Consider the following 15926-nt stretch of genomic DNA (forward strand, 5'->3'; position numbering starts at 1 on the left):
GTTAGGAGTGCAGGGGTGGGTTAGAGTTAGGAGTGCAGGGGTGGGTTAGGGTTAGGAGTGCACGGGGGGGGGTTAGAGTTAGGACTGCAGGGGTGGGTTAGAGTTAGGAGTGCAGGGGTGGGTTAGAGTTAGGAGTGCAGGGGTGGGTTAGAGTTAGGAGTGCAGGGGTGGGTTAGGGTTAGGACTGCAGGGGTGGGTTAGGGTTAGGAGTGCAGGGGTGGGTTAGAGTTAGGAGTGCAGGGGTGGGTTAGAGTTAGGAGTGCAGGGGTGGGTTAGAGTTAGGACTGCAGGGGTGGGTTAGGGTTAGGACTGCAGGGGTGGGTTAGAGTTAGGAGTGCAGGGGTGGGTTAGGGTTAGGAGTGCAGGGGTGAGGTAGGGTTAGGACTGCAGGGGTGGGTTAGGGTTAGGAGTGCAGGGGTGGAATTCTTGGAGGTGGCTCAGATGGGAGACTGGGTACATTGAGGATGTGAGTTGGGTGATAGGTTCGGGGTGCCCTGCAGAGAAACAGACATGCCTGTATTTCACTAAAATGTCCTTTTAGTGTTGAATGTGCTCCGGTTGGGAAGTGCCTCCTGGGCCCCTTGCTCATCGTATACGTGACCCTTATGTGGGAGACTCAGGACTGAGCACTTGTCTTTCTCTCCGTGAACCGTAGGTCGGTGCAGGAGACGGCGGGAGGGAGGGAATTGGCAGACCCAGGCCCTTCCCTGAAAAGCGTTATCAGCCTGGGAACAGTTCACATCAGCTGCTATAATTCTGCTTGGCATCCAGACCAAGAACAAAACGACAGTACGAGACAAAGAACGAGAGGAACCCGATCCCCCCCCCCCCCCCCCCGTTCTTTAGTTCTTTAGTCCTTGCAGCAGGGCCACTGCGTTTCGTAGTCCTGGAGGGACGGTGAGGGGTGAGGGTGAGGCTGCTCCCACAGGAACCCTCCCAGCGGGAGGATGTGGGGAGGGCCATCGACCAGGTGGGACTGAGGCCAGCACAGTGTCCTTTCCCTTCGGTTCCTTACTCAGGACTGTCAGTCAGATGCTCTGATTTCCATTTCATTCACGTTCGAAAGGACGTTTCAAGCACATAATAAACCAGCTACTTTAAAGGCAATTTCCAGTTTCCAAAAGCACACCCGGTTGGCAGGATATGTTAACTCTGGCTGGGGGAGGGGCGGGGGGGAGGTGCCCTGTTGTGCTCAGTGAAAGGGAGGAGGCACAGGCAGTTGTGTTGGCTGTGAGTCTGTTTTACCAGACGTGCGGGGACCCCAGGTGCCAGGCCATTCTCTCCTGGACTCTGGGACCCGAACTTGAACCTGGAACAGCCACTTAGCCTCTATAGAAGTTCTCTATGGCCAGGACTCGTGGGACGCTCCCCAGTGGGAAGTTTCAGAGCTTGCCTCAGGCTGACAGAGTTTGGGCCGTGGTTAGACGCCTGCCCACCCCCTGGAGCCTGTAGGCCTGGCCCCGCCGCAGGCTGTAGGGTGGGAGGTGGGGGAGCGGCCCCTCCAGGCGCAGGGAGGCCAGGCCATGCCAGTGAGTCCTCCCTCCACGCTAGTTCGGGCCGCACTCCTGCCCTGTTATCTGCCCCATCCCTGCCTCTGGCCAGGGACTGGCTCTTCGCTCTGTAGGACACGGTGATCTCCAGCCCAGCCCACCGCCCAGACTGTTCTTTTTAACGAAAAGTCTCGGAGCTCATTGCAGACTGGGAAGGTTTCACAGTGAGCGCCGCGTGCGGCTGCGGCGAGACCCTGGCGGCTCCCACCTGCCTTGTCCTCCCGGCCGTGCCCGGGCCTCTCCCTCGCACGTCTCCAGGGGGCGCTGCCGCCTCTGCACCTCCCCCGTGCACACGGCTTCCTGGGCGCAGGGCGTTCTGTTTTCATTTGATGTAAAACTTAAATATAATGAAATGTTCCCTCTTAAGTCTCCATTTACTGAGTTGAGACAAACAAATGCCTGTAAAAATCCAAACTCCTGTCGAGATGTACAACGTTGCCATCACCTTCTGGCATATTTTGAATTAAAATTCGTTAGTTCATTTTGAAATCATTTCAGATTTTTGAAAGGTTTCAAAACCAGTAAATACGAAAGATTCCAAGTGCCCTTCTCTTAGCTGCCCCAGAGTGCCCGTCCAGGTGTCACGGGGAGTCAGCACCCAGAGGAGACCTGGCCATCTGTGGGCGTCCCCCATCATAACCGGCTGTCCCCTACCATAACCGCCTGTCCCCCGCCATAACCGCTGTCCCCCATCATACTGGCTGTCTCCCACCATAACCGGCTGTCCCCCGCCATAACCGGCTGTCCCCCACCATAACCACTGTCCCCCGCCATAACCGCTGTCCCCCGCCATAACCGCTGTCCCCGCCATAACCCCTGTCCCCGCCATAACCCCTGTCCCCCCGCCATAACCCCTGTCCCCCCGCCATAACCGCTGTCCCCCGCCATAACCGCTGTCCCCCGCCATAACCGCTGTCCCCCGCCATAACCGCTGTCCCCCGCCATAACCTGCTGTCCCCCGCCATAACCGCTGTCCTCCCGCCATAACCGCTGTCCTCCCGCCATAACCGCTGTCCCCCGCCATAACCGCTGTCCTCCCGCCATAACCGCTGTCCCCCGCCATAACCGCTGTCCCCCGCCATAACCCCTGTCCCCCCGCCATAACCCCTGTCCCCCCGCCATAACCGGCTGTCCCCCGCCATAACCGCTGTCCTCCCACCATAACCGCTGTCCCCCGCCATAACCGGCTGTCCTCGACTCTCCTGCCCCAGGGTCCCACCTGGAACAGCCCTTGCATTTAGTGGGCCCGCCTGCCCAGCCTCCTTCCATCTGGGACAGTTCGCTCAGTCTGTCTGTCTGTCTGTCGTGACAGCTTGCAAGGAGAAGCCTGGCAGGCACCCACTTCACGCTTGAAAAGTACTGACCATAACTTCGTAGAAAGCTGCTCAACTTGGGTCTTTTTCTCATGGTTACATTCAAGTTTGATACTTTTTGTTTTTAAAGCCAGTCAGGTTTAGCAGTGGGGGGTTAGTGATAAGTTTGGTACTTTTAAAAAATATATTTTTTATTGATTTCAGAGGGAGAGGGAGAGAAATATCAATGATGAGAGAGAATCATTGATTGGCCCCCGCTGGGGATTGAGCGCGCCACCCAGGCATGTGCCCTGACTGGGAATTGAACTGTGATCTCCTGATTCATAGGTTGACGCTCAGTCACTGAGCCCCACCAGCGGGTGAGTTTGGCATTTTGGCAAGGACCCCACGGGCGTGCTGTGCTGTCTGGCCTACGTGGCCTGCGTGGCGGCCGTGATGCCAGGACCTCCTTACTGTGCTGCTGACCTTGATCACTGGTCAGGTGGGGCTGCCGCACTCCTCCTGCGGCACTTCCTCCCTTCCCAACCCATGCGGGTGTTGGGGGGACACATTGAAACTAGAAGCACCCCAGTTCTTACCGCACTTTCCTTCTAGCATCCCTGGCGGGTCTTGCAGGAAACAGTGATTCCTCTGGTATTTGAGAAATGCTGTGCCATGGAAAGGAGAGCGTGTGTTCATTGGAAGGCTGATGCGGGGGACAGTTCCCCTTCCCCATTTCTCAGTGGTTTCTGTTGCAGGGACTCGTGCTTGCTTTATCCTGGGGCTCTGACCCCATCTGTGGCTTTGACGCCATTGTTGTTGAGCCCTTTCCTTTCACTTGCCGACATTTGAGAAGAGGGAACACTAATCCGACTATTCCAGGGTCGCCCTGCACTTTCCCTCCAGGCCTGGACTCAGCTCTTTCTCGGAAGAGCTCTGGTCCCTCTTAGTCAAGAATATCACTTTTTTTTTTTAAATGTGTGGCCTAAGCAAGAGCAGGGCTCACAATATAAATCCTTTAAATCGATGGTCCTTCTCTGTTCATGTCCTATGTGTGAACTCTTTAAAAAAGAGAAAAAGAAAGAAATCCTTGTGGGCGTTAATTTCCAACCATGGTCAGGCATGAAAGGGGTTCTTAGCTCCAATGTGAGTCACCACTTTCTTGTTCAGCCCTCATCCTCTGACGCCGCAGTCCCGCTGATGAATGGCTGTCAGTGTTACACAAGCTTCCAGAGTCTAAAGAGACCAACTTTCCAGCCGCGGCAGAGAGGCCTAGTGACAGCCTGGCCTTCACTCGCGGTTGGACAGCCGACCCTCGGGCCCTGTTGGCTGGGAGCCGGGCGGCAGCCCCCGAGCTCCGGTGCGGTGGTGGCTCTCGTGTCCGGAGGGAACCTCCTTTGCGGGAGGACACGGCGGGAGTCGGCAGGACCGTGACCTCCTGAGCTGCTTCACCTCTAACAGTTACTGTCCCGTGTGAGAGCTGGGGCGACAGCACCCCCTGCGTGTGTGTTGGGGTGCTGGGGAGCACGTTGGCCCCTGGGGGACAGGGCCCCGGAAAAGCACCTGCACTGAGAAGGTGTGACACGGAAGCCGCCCCCCGGCAGTGCCCTGACACCACTCCTCCAGGTGTGTGTGTGACGCCGTGTCCCTCAGAGCCCCCCCACACACACACACACGCACGCTCTGCCGTGACCTGGCTTTGCTGCCATAGCAAGACTACAGTGCCCAATAGTTTATATTTGAACGTGTTGGTAGGCAGCATTCCGCCCCACCCCTGCTCACTTCTAAATGGGGAGTTTTTACACATCTGGGAAAAGACCAGTTTTGATGGCAGTATCCTTGAGTGGTGGCTTAGGACCTGTGTTCCTTCTAAAAGGGTATCCATGGCGACATGCTGGAGGAATAGGGTGGCATCAGGAGGTGAGTAGAGCAAGTGGTCTTGAAGTCATACGATAAACGTCCCCGCGTTGCTAATTACAAAGCCGGTCTCGGCCTGTAGTGGACGCTAGTGACCACAGAGGGCCGTGGGGCTTTCGTTAGGAGTGGTCGCGCCCATGCCACGCCCTCAGCTCCTCGGGAAGGCACAGCCGTTGTAAACATGTGCCTGCCCAGCACCCGAGCACCTGACTGACTGAGCAAATCCTAACCGATCGGAAGGAAAGGAGACAACAGGACAGGAATGGAGGCCTTCAGTGCCCACCTGCAGCCGTGGCTGGACCATCCAGACAAAATCCACAGGCACATGGGGGCCTGACCCGGCCAAGGCCGCCGCCTCGGCGAGCAGCCACTCGGCACAGCTGGGGAAGACAAGACGTGCTCTCTGCCACGAGGAAGCTCACCTCCTGGGTTTCAGGGAGCTCAGTGGTAACACAGTGACTTACGTAGGAGAGTGCAGGCCGAGGGGGAAGGCCCAAGGAGAGGAAGTGGGCGGCTGTGGCGCAGGTCGGGCTGGGAGAGCAGGAGGGAGCCCGTCCAGGGGCTTCCAGGAAACCCTGTGTTGAGAGTCTGGGGCGACCAGGAAGCGGGGCTGCGAAGGGGAGGGCTGTGGCTTTCCTCCTGTAGGACCTCTTGCCGTGGGGGTGACGTGAGGAGCTGGCGAGGGACCTAGTCCTGGACCCTCCGCACTCACAGGCTCTCCTCTCGGCCGGTCCCACCTGGGGCAGCAGGAAAGGGCCCTGCTGACATTTTAGAAGAGGGAACACTAATCGGACAAGCCAGCCGACGTAGATGCTGGCGCCGAGGAATTGGTTCGGCTGTCGGCGGGATTAGGATGCTGATGTGAGGGTGGTTGCAAACGATGGTTGTGAGAGACATTTCAAACGGGTGCAAGGACGTGCGGGGCTGGACATCAAAGATGACCTTGAGATTAAAGCCAGGGTGACTCGATGCAGTGAGACACTCACACCGAGAAAGACGAGTGGGAATGGACGGGGTTTCCTGAGCTGGAGCCTTACAGACAGCCCCCCGCCTTCCGAGGGCGCGCGAGAACACTCGGTAATGACCTATGTCCCATATTAGGCTTCCTGGGTAGCCTTATACTTGTTAAAATTGAACAGAGAAAACTAAGAATAGATTTGCAAACCCCTCTTAGTCAATCCGGGCACGTCTAACATCTGACCTTTCGTAACCTCAGGTTGACCCCAAAGATCGGCTTCCCGTGGAGTGAGATCAGGAACATCTCCTTCAATGACAAGAAGTTTGTCATCAAGCCCATCGACAAGAAGGCGCCTGTAAGTCCGCGTGGGGTCCGCACGGGGCTGCTGGTTTCCATTCTTACAGCCAGACGTGCTTCCAGGATAAATCAGACTTCTCTGCGGGATGCTCAGAAGTGTGTGTGTGGCGGGGGGGGGGGGGGGGGGGGGGGGGGGGGGGCTAGCAGGTTACATTGAGGGTCCAGGACCTCTTGGGACACGGGGCCGACCATGGTGTGGGAGGTTCTTGTGGAGGCCAGTGCCTGTCCCGCTGCCTGTCACCTGAGTTGTCAGGTGTCTCCATTCCTTAGCGGAAAAGAGCCATTCTGCGTCGTTGACCTTTGCTGAAAGCTGAGCCTTTCTGGGCTTGAAACGCTCGTGTTCACGGGAAAAAGCAGCCGGCCCCCAAGACCATGCAGCTGGGGTGCGGGGGCTCCTGGCAGCATCTCGGGTCCCCGCCTGGAGCGATCGCTGCCGCCTCCAGGGCCAGAACCTGCGCTGTCCTTGCAACTTGCCGTGTTAGGAAGTCAGGCCTGCGCCCAGAGCGCTGCTGGTGCCACAGCCCATGTGGGCCTCCAGGGGTGGGTCACGAAGGCCCCGAGGGGGAGGCGGGCTGGGCTCAGGCTCCAGCTGCCGTGGGGGGTGACGTGGGAGCTGGCGAGAGACCACGTCCTGGACCCTCCACATCTCCCAGGGCTCCCCCCTCGCGGCCGGTCTCACCTGGGGCAGCAGGAAACCAGATTTCCATGTTTCAGTTTTTCCCTAGAAGATAGAAAGGAAATCCCAGAGGCAGGTTGACTGACTGGCGAGACGGGCTTCCTTCCCTCCCCCACCCAGGCAGCTGGGCAGTTTCTGCAGCAGCTCCGTGCCCAGCCTGTCCTTCCGCAGGCTGGCTCCTCCTGCCATGTGCAGGCGCAGGCTGGGGCCTTAACCGTCGCTGTTCAGCCTGCCCGGTGCCGTGAGGCTGAGCCTGCGTCTCCCTGTGGCCTCCTGGCAGAGGCAGAGGCAGTGAGCTCTAACCGCTTTTGAAACATCTAAGAAGCGAAATTATGTGGGGCTGGACCCTGCTCTGTGCTCAGCCCCTTTCACGGTGACCTTTGCCCCCCGCCCCCCGCCCCACCCCTCACACCTGGGCAGGGGTCCCCGAGTGGGGCCCAGCGGGGAGCCCTAGGAGTTCCCTGTCCATTCCCTGGCCCTTTCCAAGGTGACCTTTGTTTGGGTTTGTTTCCTTGAATTTGGCTCGTGCCTCGATTCTGTTCTCGGGGTCTGTTCTCTGCTGAGTTTGGATGCCCGTCCCAGGTCACGTCGGGGTGTGGTTGTGTTAGCACGCTGGCTGGAGGCTTGGATTTAGACACTTTTAATCATTAATTTCCGTTTTTAGTTTTTAACTTGAAGTCAGACTGTCCTTCAAAGGCAGCGCGAGGGATTCCTCCCTGCGAAGCGTGTCCCAGCTCCACAGTCCGTCTCCCGGAGGCTGGAGGCCACGAGGGACGTTCCCACAGTTCCTGGCTCTTGATTTTTTAAACTGACTTTTTTTCCGAAGAGGAGTTGGTGCTCATCAGAGTTCCTTTGCCAATACATAGGGGACACAGGCAAGACCTCCTGGGGAGTGTGCCTGTCTGTGCAGCCAACACAAGCTTGTTCTCTCGTGTAATGAGAGGTGGGTGGGTGATAAAAACACCTGTTTGCCCCGGCTCTGCAGACACCTCCCTGGGAAACCTGACGATTTAATGACAACGTGTGACCCCGGGGAGGGCCGCACCCAGGAAGCCGTGGGCTCGGGGCTCCGCATTCTCCCAGGTTTCTGGAGCAGATGAGGAGCTCGCAGGCTGAATGGGTCCTGGGGCGCGTGGATGGGCCTGCCCGGCACCTCCCGTCGGTCCCAGACGGTGCTGTGGAACGGGAGGCACTGTCTGTTTCGGCCGCTCTCTCCCTGGGCCAGTGGTCAGAATCCATCCCGATGCTGAGGGCCCTGCGGTTTGAGAAGAGAAAGGAAGACAGAAGCAGCAGGCAGGCATTTTCAATCACCTGTAGCAGGAGCTTCTAACCCACATTCCCTTTCTGTCACCTGCTGGTCACCGCTGTGTGTCATCCGTGTCCTGAGCTTCTGTGGTCCCCAGTCACGGAGCTCCCTGAAGCAGCGTCTCCCTTTTCTAAGAAGGCTGCTCCCCCGCAAGCTGCTCCCCCGCGAGCTGCTCCGTTAGCGGGCACAGGGCAGCCGGCAGCCTCTACGTGAGCGTTGGGGCACCAGCCCGCTTTCATGGTGTGGGCAGCATTCTGAGCCCTTACGAACATTAACTGACTTCGTCATCTCAGCCGGGGTGCTGTCATCCCCACTGTAGAGTTGAAGAGGTTGAGGCTCAGTGACGAAGTGACTTGCTCAGGGTCATGGGGCTTGGTGGTGTCGCTGCCTGAACTGCGGTCAGCCACCAGGGGGTTGTTCGGTGAGCACCAGTAAACACGGGAAACAGAGGGGACTGCCCCTGACCGTCCTCCAGGTGCTGACTGTCTAGATCAGGGTGGGGAACATCCGGCCCGCGGGCCGTGTCAGGCCTGAGCATTTGGTCTGGCCCTGCCAAGGCAACTGCAGGCGGGACTCCAAATTGAATAATTCTAATAGTGTCTTCAGAGCAACATAAACTTACCTTAAGTGAACGACCTTATAAATGTCCAAAAAGGCTCCCACCCCGTTCGAGTGGGACAGAGGCCAAACCGAGCCAGCGGACAGAGTGCCAGCAGTACCAGGAGCGTCAGCGCAGGGAGGGCACAGGAGGAGGGAGGCCGTGAAGATGGGAGGGGGCCCCATGGTGTCCTCCCTCGGTCGTGCTGCTGGCTTTGGGGGTATGGCATTGGACAGGACATTCCCAGTAGGAGGGACTGTCTGGGGAGATGATTGCAGGCACAAAAGGGCATATGGTGAACAAGGGGGCAGGGTGGATGGCTTTCGCGTGTGCCAGGCCACGGTGTTTGGCCCGGTCCTAGAGCTCACAGGACGGCATCTGAGGCCCAGCGGGGACCTGATCCCTGTGCGAGTAGCAGGGGGAGGCGCAGGCTGAGGCAGGGAGACAGGAGCCCAGCAGGGGAACTTGCAGAAGTCCAGGCGGGCGTGGTGGTGGCGGTGGCTGTGGCTGGAGAGGGCTGGCAAGGTGTTACCCTGAAGGTCAGGCGCACTGGCACTGGGGCACTGGGCGCCCTGAGGCTGCGACCTTACATACATAGAGCAGCTTTGCAGCCCAGCATCCGTGCCTGTGCCCACCCGCCCTCTGCTGGCCCTGGAGCACAGGTGTCCCACGGCGCCCAGGCCTGCGTTTCGGGTATCTCATCCGTTGGGAGGCAGTGTCCTACGTGGAAGCCTCGGTCTGGCCCCTGCTCTCGGCTCCGCAAGTCCTCTTAGAAACAGGGCTGTGTGCGGCGGGTTGGACACGGGAGCGCCCGTCAGCGCCTGCTCTCTCCTGTAGGACTTCGTCTTCTACGCCCCCCGCCTGCGCATCAACAAGCGGATCCTGCAGCTCTGCATGGGGAACCACGAGCTGTACATGCGCCGCAGGAAGCCCGACACCATCGAGGTGCAGCAGATGAAGGCCCAGGCCCGCGAGGAGAAGCACCAGAAGCAGCTGGAGCGGTGAGCGGGCTGCGGGCGGCCAGTGGGGCGGGTGCAGCCGGCCAGGCGGCCTCGGTGCCTTGCTGTCCACGTCGGGAGAGCCGGTGGGAGATCGCGTAGTAACTATGGGTGGCGGGGCCCTCGCAGCGGCCTCACTGTGGCTGGGCTGGCAGAGCTGGCAGGAGCGCCAGGACCTGGGGACAGCAGGTGACCACGCAGCTGCTCCTTCGATGGCTGGGCTGAGAGGGCGGCTTCGGGCGTAGCAGCCTCGCTGGGTGACTGACTGCGGAGCCTAAACCTCCCTGCCCTCCCCTAACAGGCAGCAGCTGGAAACGGAGAAGAAGAGGCGAGAGACCGTGGAGAGAGAGAAGGAGCAGATGATGCGGGAGAAGGAGGAGCTGATGCTCAGGCTCCAGGACTACGAGCAGAAGACCAAGAAGGCCGAGAAAGGTGGGCCGCGCTCCCGGGGCGTGTTCCCTGCATTTCACACGGCCCCGCAGACGGACAGCTCCCACACCAGGAGGAATGCAGCTTAGCGCCCGGAATAGAGACTGTGGAGGGACAGGGTCAGGTGGTGACGGGCCTGGGAAGTAGTTGTGTGGCAGGTCCCATCGGTGCGGAATGCTTTAGGGCGTTATCCTCTTGTCCCCCTGCCCGAGGAGGTGAGTCCCGAGGGTCCGTCTTCCTGAAGAGGAGGTGAGGCTTTAGGGGCAGAAAAGGTTGCTCAAGGTTGCAGGGTAGTGAGTGGCGCCAGGCCGGGAGGGGGCGCGCACAGCGCTCTGCGGCGGGTGGAGCATCCTGGCGCTGCGCCCCGTAAACACGGTGGGAGGGGGTGAAAGAGGTCCCGTCACCCCGAGACTCTCCATCGGCCCTGGGCTGGGAGTGGGGCCGGCTGCAGGTCGGGGGCAGAGCCGGGAGCAGCGCGGTGCTGTGTCCCCTCAGAGCTCTCGGACCAGATCCAGAGGGCCCTGCAGCTGGAGGAGGAGCGGAAGCGGGCGCAGGAGGAGGCGGAGCGCCTGGAGGCCGACCGCATGGCTGCGCTGCGCGCCAAGGAGGAGCTGGAGAGGCAGACGGTGGATCAGATAAAGAGCCAGGAGCAGCTGGTAGGAGCCCCGGTTTCAGTGCTGAATTATGGAGGGGCCGCCTCTGGGGACGCGAAAGTGACACCTGCCGACAATGATTTCTGTCTGGGCTGGAAGCGGATCGGCTGGACGGGGCCCAGTGCGGGCGGGAGGGCGGTGCTGGTGGTGGGTGCGGCCGCTGCCGCCTGCTGGTCAGGGAGGACGTGGCGGCGGGCCGGCCGCCTTACCAGGAGGCTTCGTTCACAAGCAGGCTGTGCTGAAAGCTTCCAGAACTCACTCTGACTTGGCTCCTCACAGGCCGCGGAGCTCGCGGAGTACACCGCCAAGATCGCGCTCCTGGAGGAGGCGCGCAGGCGCAAGGAGGACGAGGTGGAGGAGTGGCAGCACCGGGTGAGTGGGGCGGGGCGGGCACGGGCGGGCCAGGCTGCCAGGTGCAGGGGGCGGTTCGCATGCCCTGCCGATACTGGTCCTTCTTAGAGAGGCTCCCACGGGAACGGGCCTGTGGGATCACAGGGGAACAAAGAGCCGCCTTGATACTTAGAAAAAGGCCACCCTGAGCGTCCCGCCCCACCAGGCAGCCCCCCCCCCCCCCAAACTGGCTTTAAGTCGGATTAGCTGGGTGCGCCCAGCAGTGAGCCAGCCACGGGCCTGAAACCAGCCTCCCCTAGCGACCTGCACAGGCAGCCTGGAGCAGCTATGGGGCCTGGAGGTCCCCAGGCTCTGCCCCTCGTCTGCTGTGTGACCTGGCGAGGGGCCTCACCTCTCAGCCTCGTTTCCTTGTGGACAGTGGGGACTCCTGCCCACCTGTCAGGTTGCTGTAGGGCCCCGCAGGGAGGTCAGTGAATTGCAGCCGTGGTAGCGCCACTCCGTCCACCAGGAGCACAGGCCCTGGGCGCTGCGGGGCTGGGTCACAGTACAGGCCTCAGCCAAGCTGTGGGGGGCTCTAGGCCCCGTCCCCCACCCCCCGCCTGTCCTCCTCCTCCTCGCTTCCCCATCTGAGGCAGCCCCTGTGAGGACGCCTGTGCCTCCCCTCACTTCATCCTGCCCCCCCCCACCCCCACCCCCAGCAAAGCTGTGTGCAGAGGCCTCAGTCCTTGGGTTTCTGGAGAAAGTGCTTATTACACAGCATTAAGTGAGAAAAGCTGGTTACAAACCAGCTATAAACGAAGCTCATCCGTGGGATTCGGGTGGCGATGAAGTGGGTGGGGTTCAGTCATGTGCCCCTGAGACCTTGCTGGAAGGATCAGGGTGACGGGAGAACTCCCTGAGCGCCGTGCTGGGGGCGGGGGCTTGGCAAGCAGCGGCCACGGGAAAGGAAGAAAGCCGGGCGCCAGCGCCGAGTGGCTCTTTCCAGGCGGGAGGATATTTTTTCTTTAATAAATTTTTCCCCCAAAAAAACATGTACAGTGAGCATATGCTAGGATTATAGGCAGAAGAAAAGATAGTTAGAAAAATGTAAAACCCTGGCATCAGTTTCTCTCTGAGCTGCGGGGACACTGGTTGGCACAGTCACGTCCTGTGGCTCATGCTGCGCACCTGCCAGGAGGAAGGGGAGGTGGGGATGAGGGGGGTCCTTACCCGCAAGGGGAACGGCCGCCTCCATGAAGAAAGGTGCTTCTGGAGGAAGCGGCCAGGCCACGGTTCTGTGTGAGACGTGCTCACTGTCGATTCGCTTTCGAAGGCCAAGGAAGCCCAGGATGACCTGGTGAAGACCAAGGAGGAGCTGCAGCTGGTGATGACGGCGCCGCCGCCCCCGCCGCCCCCTGTGTACGAGCCGGTGGCCTATCACGTCCGCGAGAACCTGCAGGAGGAGGGCGCGGAGGACTCGGGCTACAGCGCCGAGCTGTCCAGCGAGGGCATCCTGGACGACCGCCACGAGGAGAAGCGGGTCACCGAGGCCGAGAAGAACCTGCGCGTGCAGCAGCAGCTGATGGTGAGGGCGGGACGGGCGGCACCGCCTGGCTCTCGGGCTCCCGGGCTTCCCGCTGGGGCCGGCGGCCCGAGGGCCACGAGGGAGCCCCCACCAGCACCCACTCTCCGGGGAGGGCGGTGGCGGGGGCCTGACCCTGCCTCTTGCCTTGCAGACTCTGTCCAGCGAGCTGTCCCAGGCCAGAGACGAGAACAAGAGGACCCACAACGACATCATCCACAACGAGAACATGAGGCAGGGCCGCGACAAGTACAAGACGCTGCGGCAGATCCGGCAGGGCAACACCAAGCAGCGCATCGACGAGTTCGAGGCCATGTGAGGCCGCGGCACTGCAGGCGGCCCGCGCCTGGGCCCTGCGGTCGCACGCAGACTGAAACTCGTATTCGTAGTTCTCTGATCTAGACCCTCCTCGTACCCAGTTCCTTTAAAGAGAGTAGCTGTTCCAGCGGAAGGTTCCGGGGCTGGGGCGGGAGGCTTCCCTGGTTACTTCCCATTTGTATCATAGTGCCAAACGGCCTGATTTTTACTGTTGTTATTACTGAATCATTTCCTGTCTGTGCTGGGGGCAGGGCCGATCGAATCAAGGAAAGGGCCACTGCACGCCTGAGGGGCCGCTCCGCTGGCGGGTGTGAGAGTCGTGCCATCACAGCACCCTCGCGGCTCCAGTCCGTGCCATATTCCGTCTGTGTTTGAAATTAGCCCAGATTGATTGATTGTACTTGATTTCTGTGAAGGACGCATCTCTGTATTTATGTTTTTGAGGCTTGAAAACTGGTGGAAAGCACTCACACGCGCGCACACAGCAGTGACTTCCTCCCTCGGGCAGCAGCGTCCTCACTCATTCCGGATAAACAGCAAGGAGGGCACACGCTTAGATAACTCAGTTAGAGGCTCCATGGTTGGGCTCACACACCTGATTAATAATGATCAGCTATAGAATATAATATTTATATATAAGCAATAATATGGGTTTGTAACATTAGTTAAAAAGGGAAAACCTTGTTCTGTATATTTTGTTACCTTTTACAGAATAATAAAGAACATGAAAACCATGTCACATTGTGAGGGCAGTAATGAAGCCGGTAACCGCTGTAGTCACATCCGACTCCCCACATTTCCGTTTTCTACCGGAAATTCCGACACGAAACACACACATGCCGTTCATTCAGCTGCAGCCACGGGCACCTCGGCCCGGGGAGCGTCTGCGTTTCCACAGAACCTCTCTCTCCATTTTCTACCACGTCCTTGGAAAGCCATGGCAATGCCAGCTCTCCCTCCCGCTGTAGGTTCTGCTGATGCACCAGTCTCCCCTCCCCTCTCCCGCCCCCCAACAGTGAACAGCGAGGCACAGTGCGGGTGTCCACTTGCCTGTCTGAAGTCCTGCCAGCAGTGCCTCATGGGGCTGGCATCCCTCACCTGGACCACAGAGCTGACCCCCGAAGTGGGAGTCTGTCCCCCTCCCCACCCCCAGCTCTCTCGGGGGTTGGCTGACCGGCCTCCAGAGGTGTTTTGCAGGAGGGTGCGAGGGATCAGATACCCACCAGCCCCTTTGCTTTCTTCGAAACACACATAACGGCCACCGTGTTCACTGCTGGATAAGCACTGGGAGACGGGCAACAGGCATTCATTGAAATCGTATCCTGGCGCAGGTAACCACTGCTCTGTCACGTGACCGCTGCAGGCAGAGGGGTCGCCTCCAGAGGGCTTCCCAGCTGTGCACCCTCAGTCCAGCGGGCACACGGGCAGCCCGCGCTGGTACCTGGCGTCCGTGCAGGATGAGGGTCGTGTCTGTCCATACGTTGGGGCTGGAGAGAACTTTCTGCCACTGCAGCTGTGACAGCCTGTGCCAGTGCCGCCGCCGGCTACATCTTCCTCTGATGAGTGAAATGAGTAACCATGGCCTGCAGACACCACCCTTTCCTCGGCTTAAAAGGACCAAAATAGTAACAATAAAAAGGATGCTTTCGTGTTGTCCAGCAGGCGTGGCTGGTGTGGCTCAGTGGTTGAGCATCGACCCATCAACCAGGAGGTCAGGGTTCAATTCCTGGTCAGAGCAGATGCCTGGGCTATGGGCTCGATCCCCAGTGTGGGGTGCACAAGAGGCAGCCGATCAATGTTTCTCCTTATTGATGTTTCTATCCCCCTCTCCCTCTCTCTGAAATCAATAAAAACAGAAACAGTATTTTTAAAATAAATAAAAGTAACTAAATAAAAAGAGGACCAGCAAGGACAGGATCAAGTATTTTTCACCTCGACTCAGACCATGTTAAAACGCCAACCACTGGTGACCGAGAGGGCTCCCCTGCACCCCAATGGAACGAGTTCAGGAGAGGACGTGGGGGCATCCTCCCAGGGACTTGGGGCCTCAAAGCCTTTCCTTCCTGTTAGCTGAGCGAGGACCAGGTGGCTGAGTGGGCTGGCGCTCTAGGGGGGTTGACTACAGTCATAACGCGTCATGGTCAGTGGACAGGTGTGTGCGCCCCAGACGGGGGCCAGGTTTGAAGTAAGTTCTCAGAGGAAGGGGGTTTGCTTTCCACAATATTTTCTTTAAAAGCAAATTGTAATTTAATAGTGAGTCCTGTGTATCTTCCTCGGTCCCTGGTTGTCCTTGGAGTGTGTGCAGGTGGTTTGGTGGTCACAGTGTTTGGGGGGCCCTGCTGGCAACCGGCGGGAGGACTGGGACACTCAGGCCCCGAGGAAGGACTGTCCCCCACAAAATGTCAGAGGCGCCCCTGCTGGGCAACACAAAAGCATGCCCCTTTGTCCCACTCTTAACGAAATCCTTTCTGAACTGCCCGTCGAATGGTTTAAGAAGGTATTTTCCTTTACGCAAATAATCCTCTTATGATTGACGCCAGGAACAAAAGCAAGTACTGTGCCCAGCCCATGTGGAGGCCTGCAACCTTTGTGTCCTTAGCAGATCCTAAGTCTGATTTAAATGGTTGAAAGGCTTTGCTGTATTATCGCCCCGCTGTATAGCCAGACCTAGACTCGGCACCTTCCATCTATGGCAGGTTAGGCAACTCCAAAGCCAGTGACATCGCCTGCCCTCGAGGAAATGTGCCTCTTCTTTTCATGGTGTCCCTGTAAGTCCCTAAGGACCAACCACGCACTCGGGCCCAATAAACATCAACCAGACTCCCCGGGTCCCAGCCTGGCCTCGCCCAGCACGCGGTCATGCACACCGGGTCAGGTGGTCCCAGACGTCAGCCCCAGGCAGGCCTGCCGGCGCTGGGAGGGGTCACGCTGTCGGAGACCAGGAGGACGACCAGGGCAGATA

General features: G+C 59.1%; 1 protein-coding gene across 2 annotated transcripts in view; it reads left to right on the top strand.

Moving 5' to 3' along the window:
• The window catches only part of EZR (ezrin), a 45191-nt gene extending 31491 nt beyond the window's left edge, over positions 1 to 13700 (top strand). For both annotated transcript variants that reach the window (XM_036316505.1, XM_036316506.1), the window contains exons 8-14: positions 5976 to 6072; positions 9492 to 9655; positions 9954 to 10084; positions 10577 to 10737; positions 11014 to 11106; positions 12398 to 12649; positions 12801 to 13700. In XM_036316505.1, the coding sequence (XP_036172398.1) occupies positions 5976 to 6072; positions 9492 to 9655; positions 9954 to 10084; positions 10577 to 10737; positions 11014 to 11106; positions 12398 to 12649; positions 12801 to 12965 (1063 nt within the window). In that variant the 3' untranslated portion in view covers positions 12966 to 13700. The remainder of the gene's footprint in view (positions 1 to 5975; positions 6073 to 9491; positions 9656 to 9953; positions 10085 to 10576; positions 10738 to 11013; positions 11107 to 12397; positions 12650 to 12800) is intronic.
• The last annotated feature ends 2226 nt before the right edge of the window (positions 13701 to 15926 follow it).

This window comes from Myotis myotis, unplaced genomic scaffold, assembly GCF_014108235.1.
Source record: "Myotis myotis isolate mMyoMyo1 unplaced genomic scaffold, mMyoMyo1.p scaffold_m19_p_7, whole genome shotgun sequence".
In the NCBI taxonomy this organism is placed as follows: Eukaryota; Metazoa; Chordata; class Mammalia; order Chiroptera; family Vespertilionidae; genus Myotis; species Myotis myotis.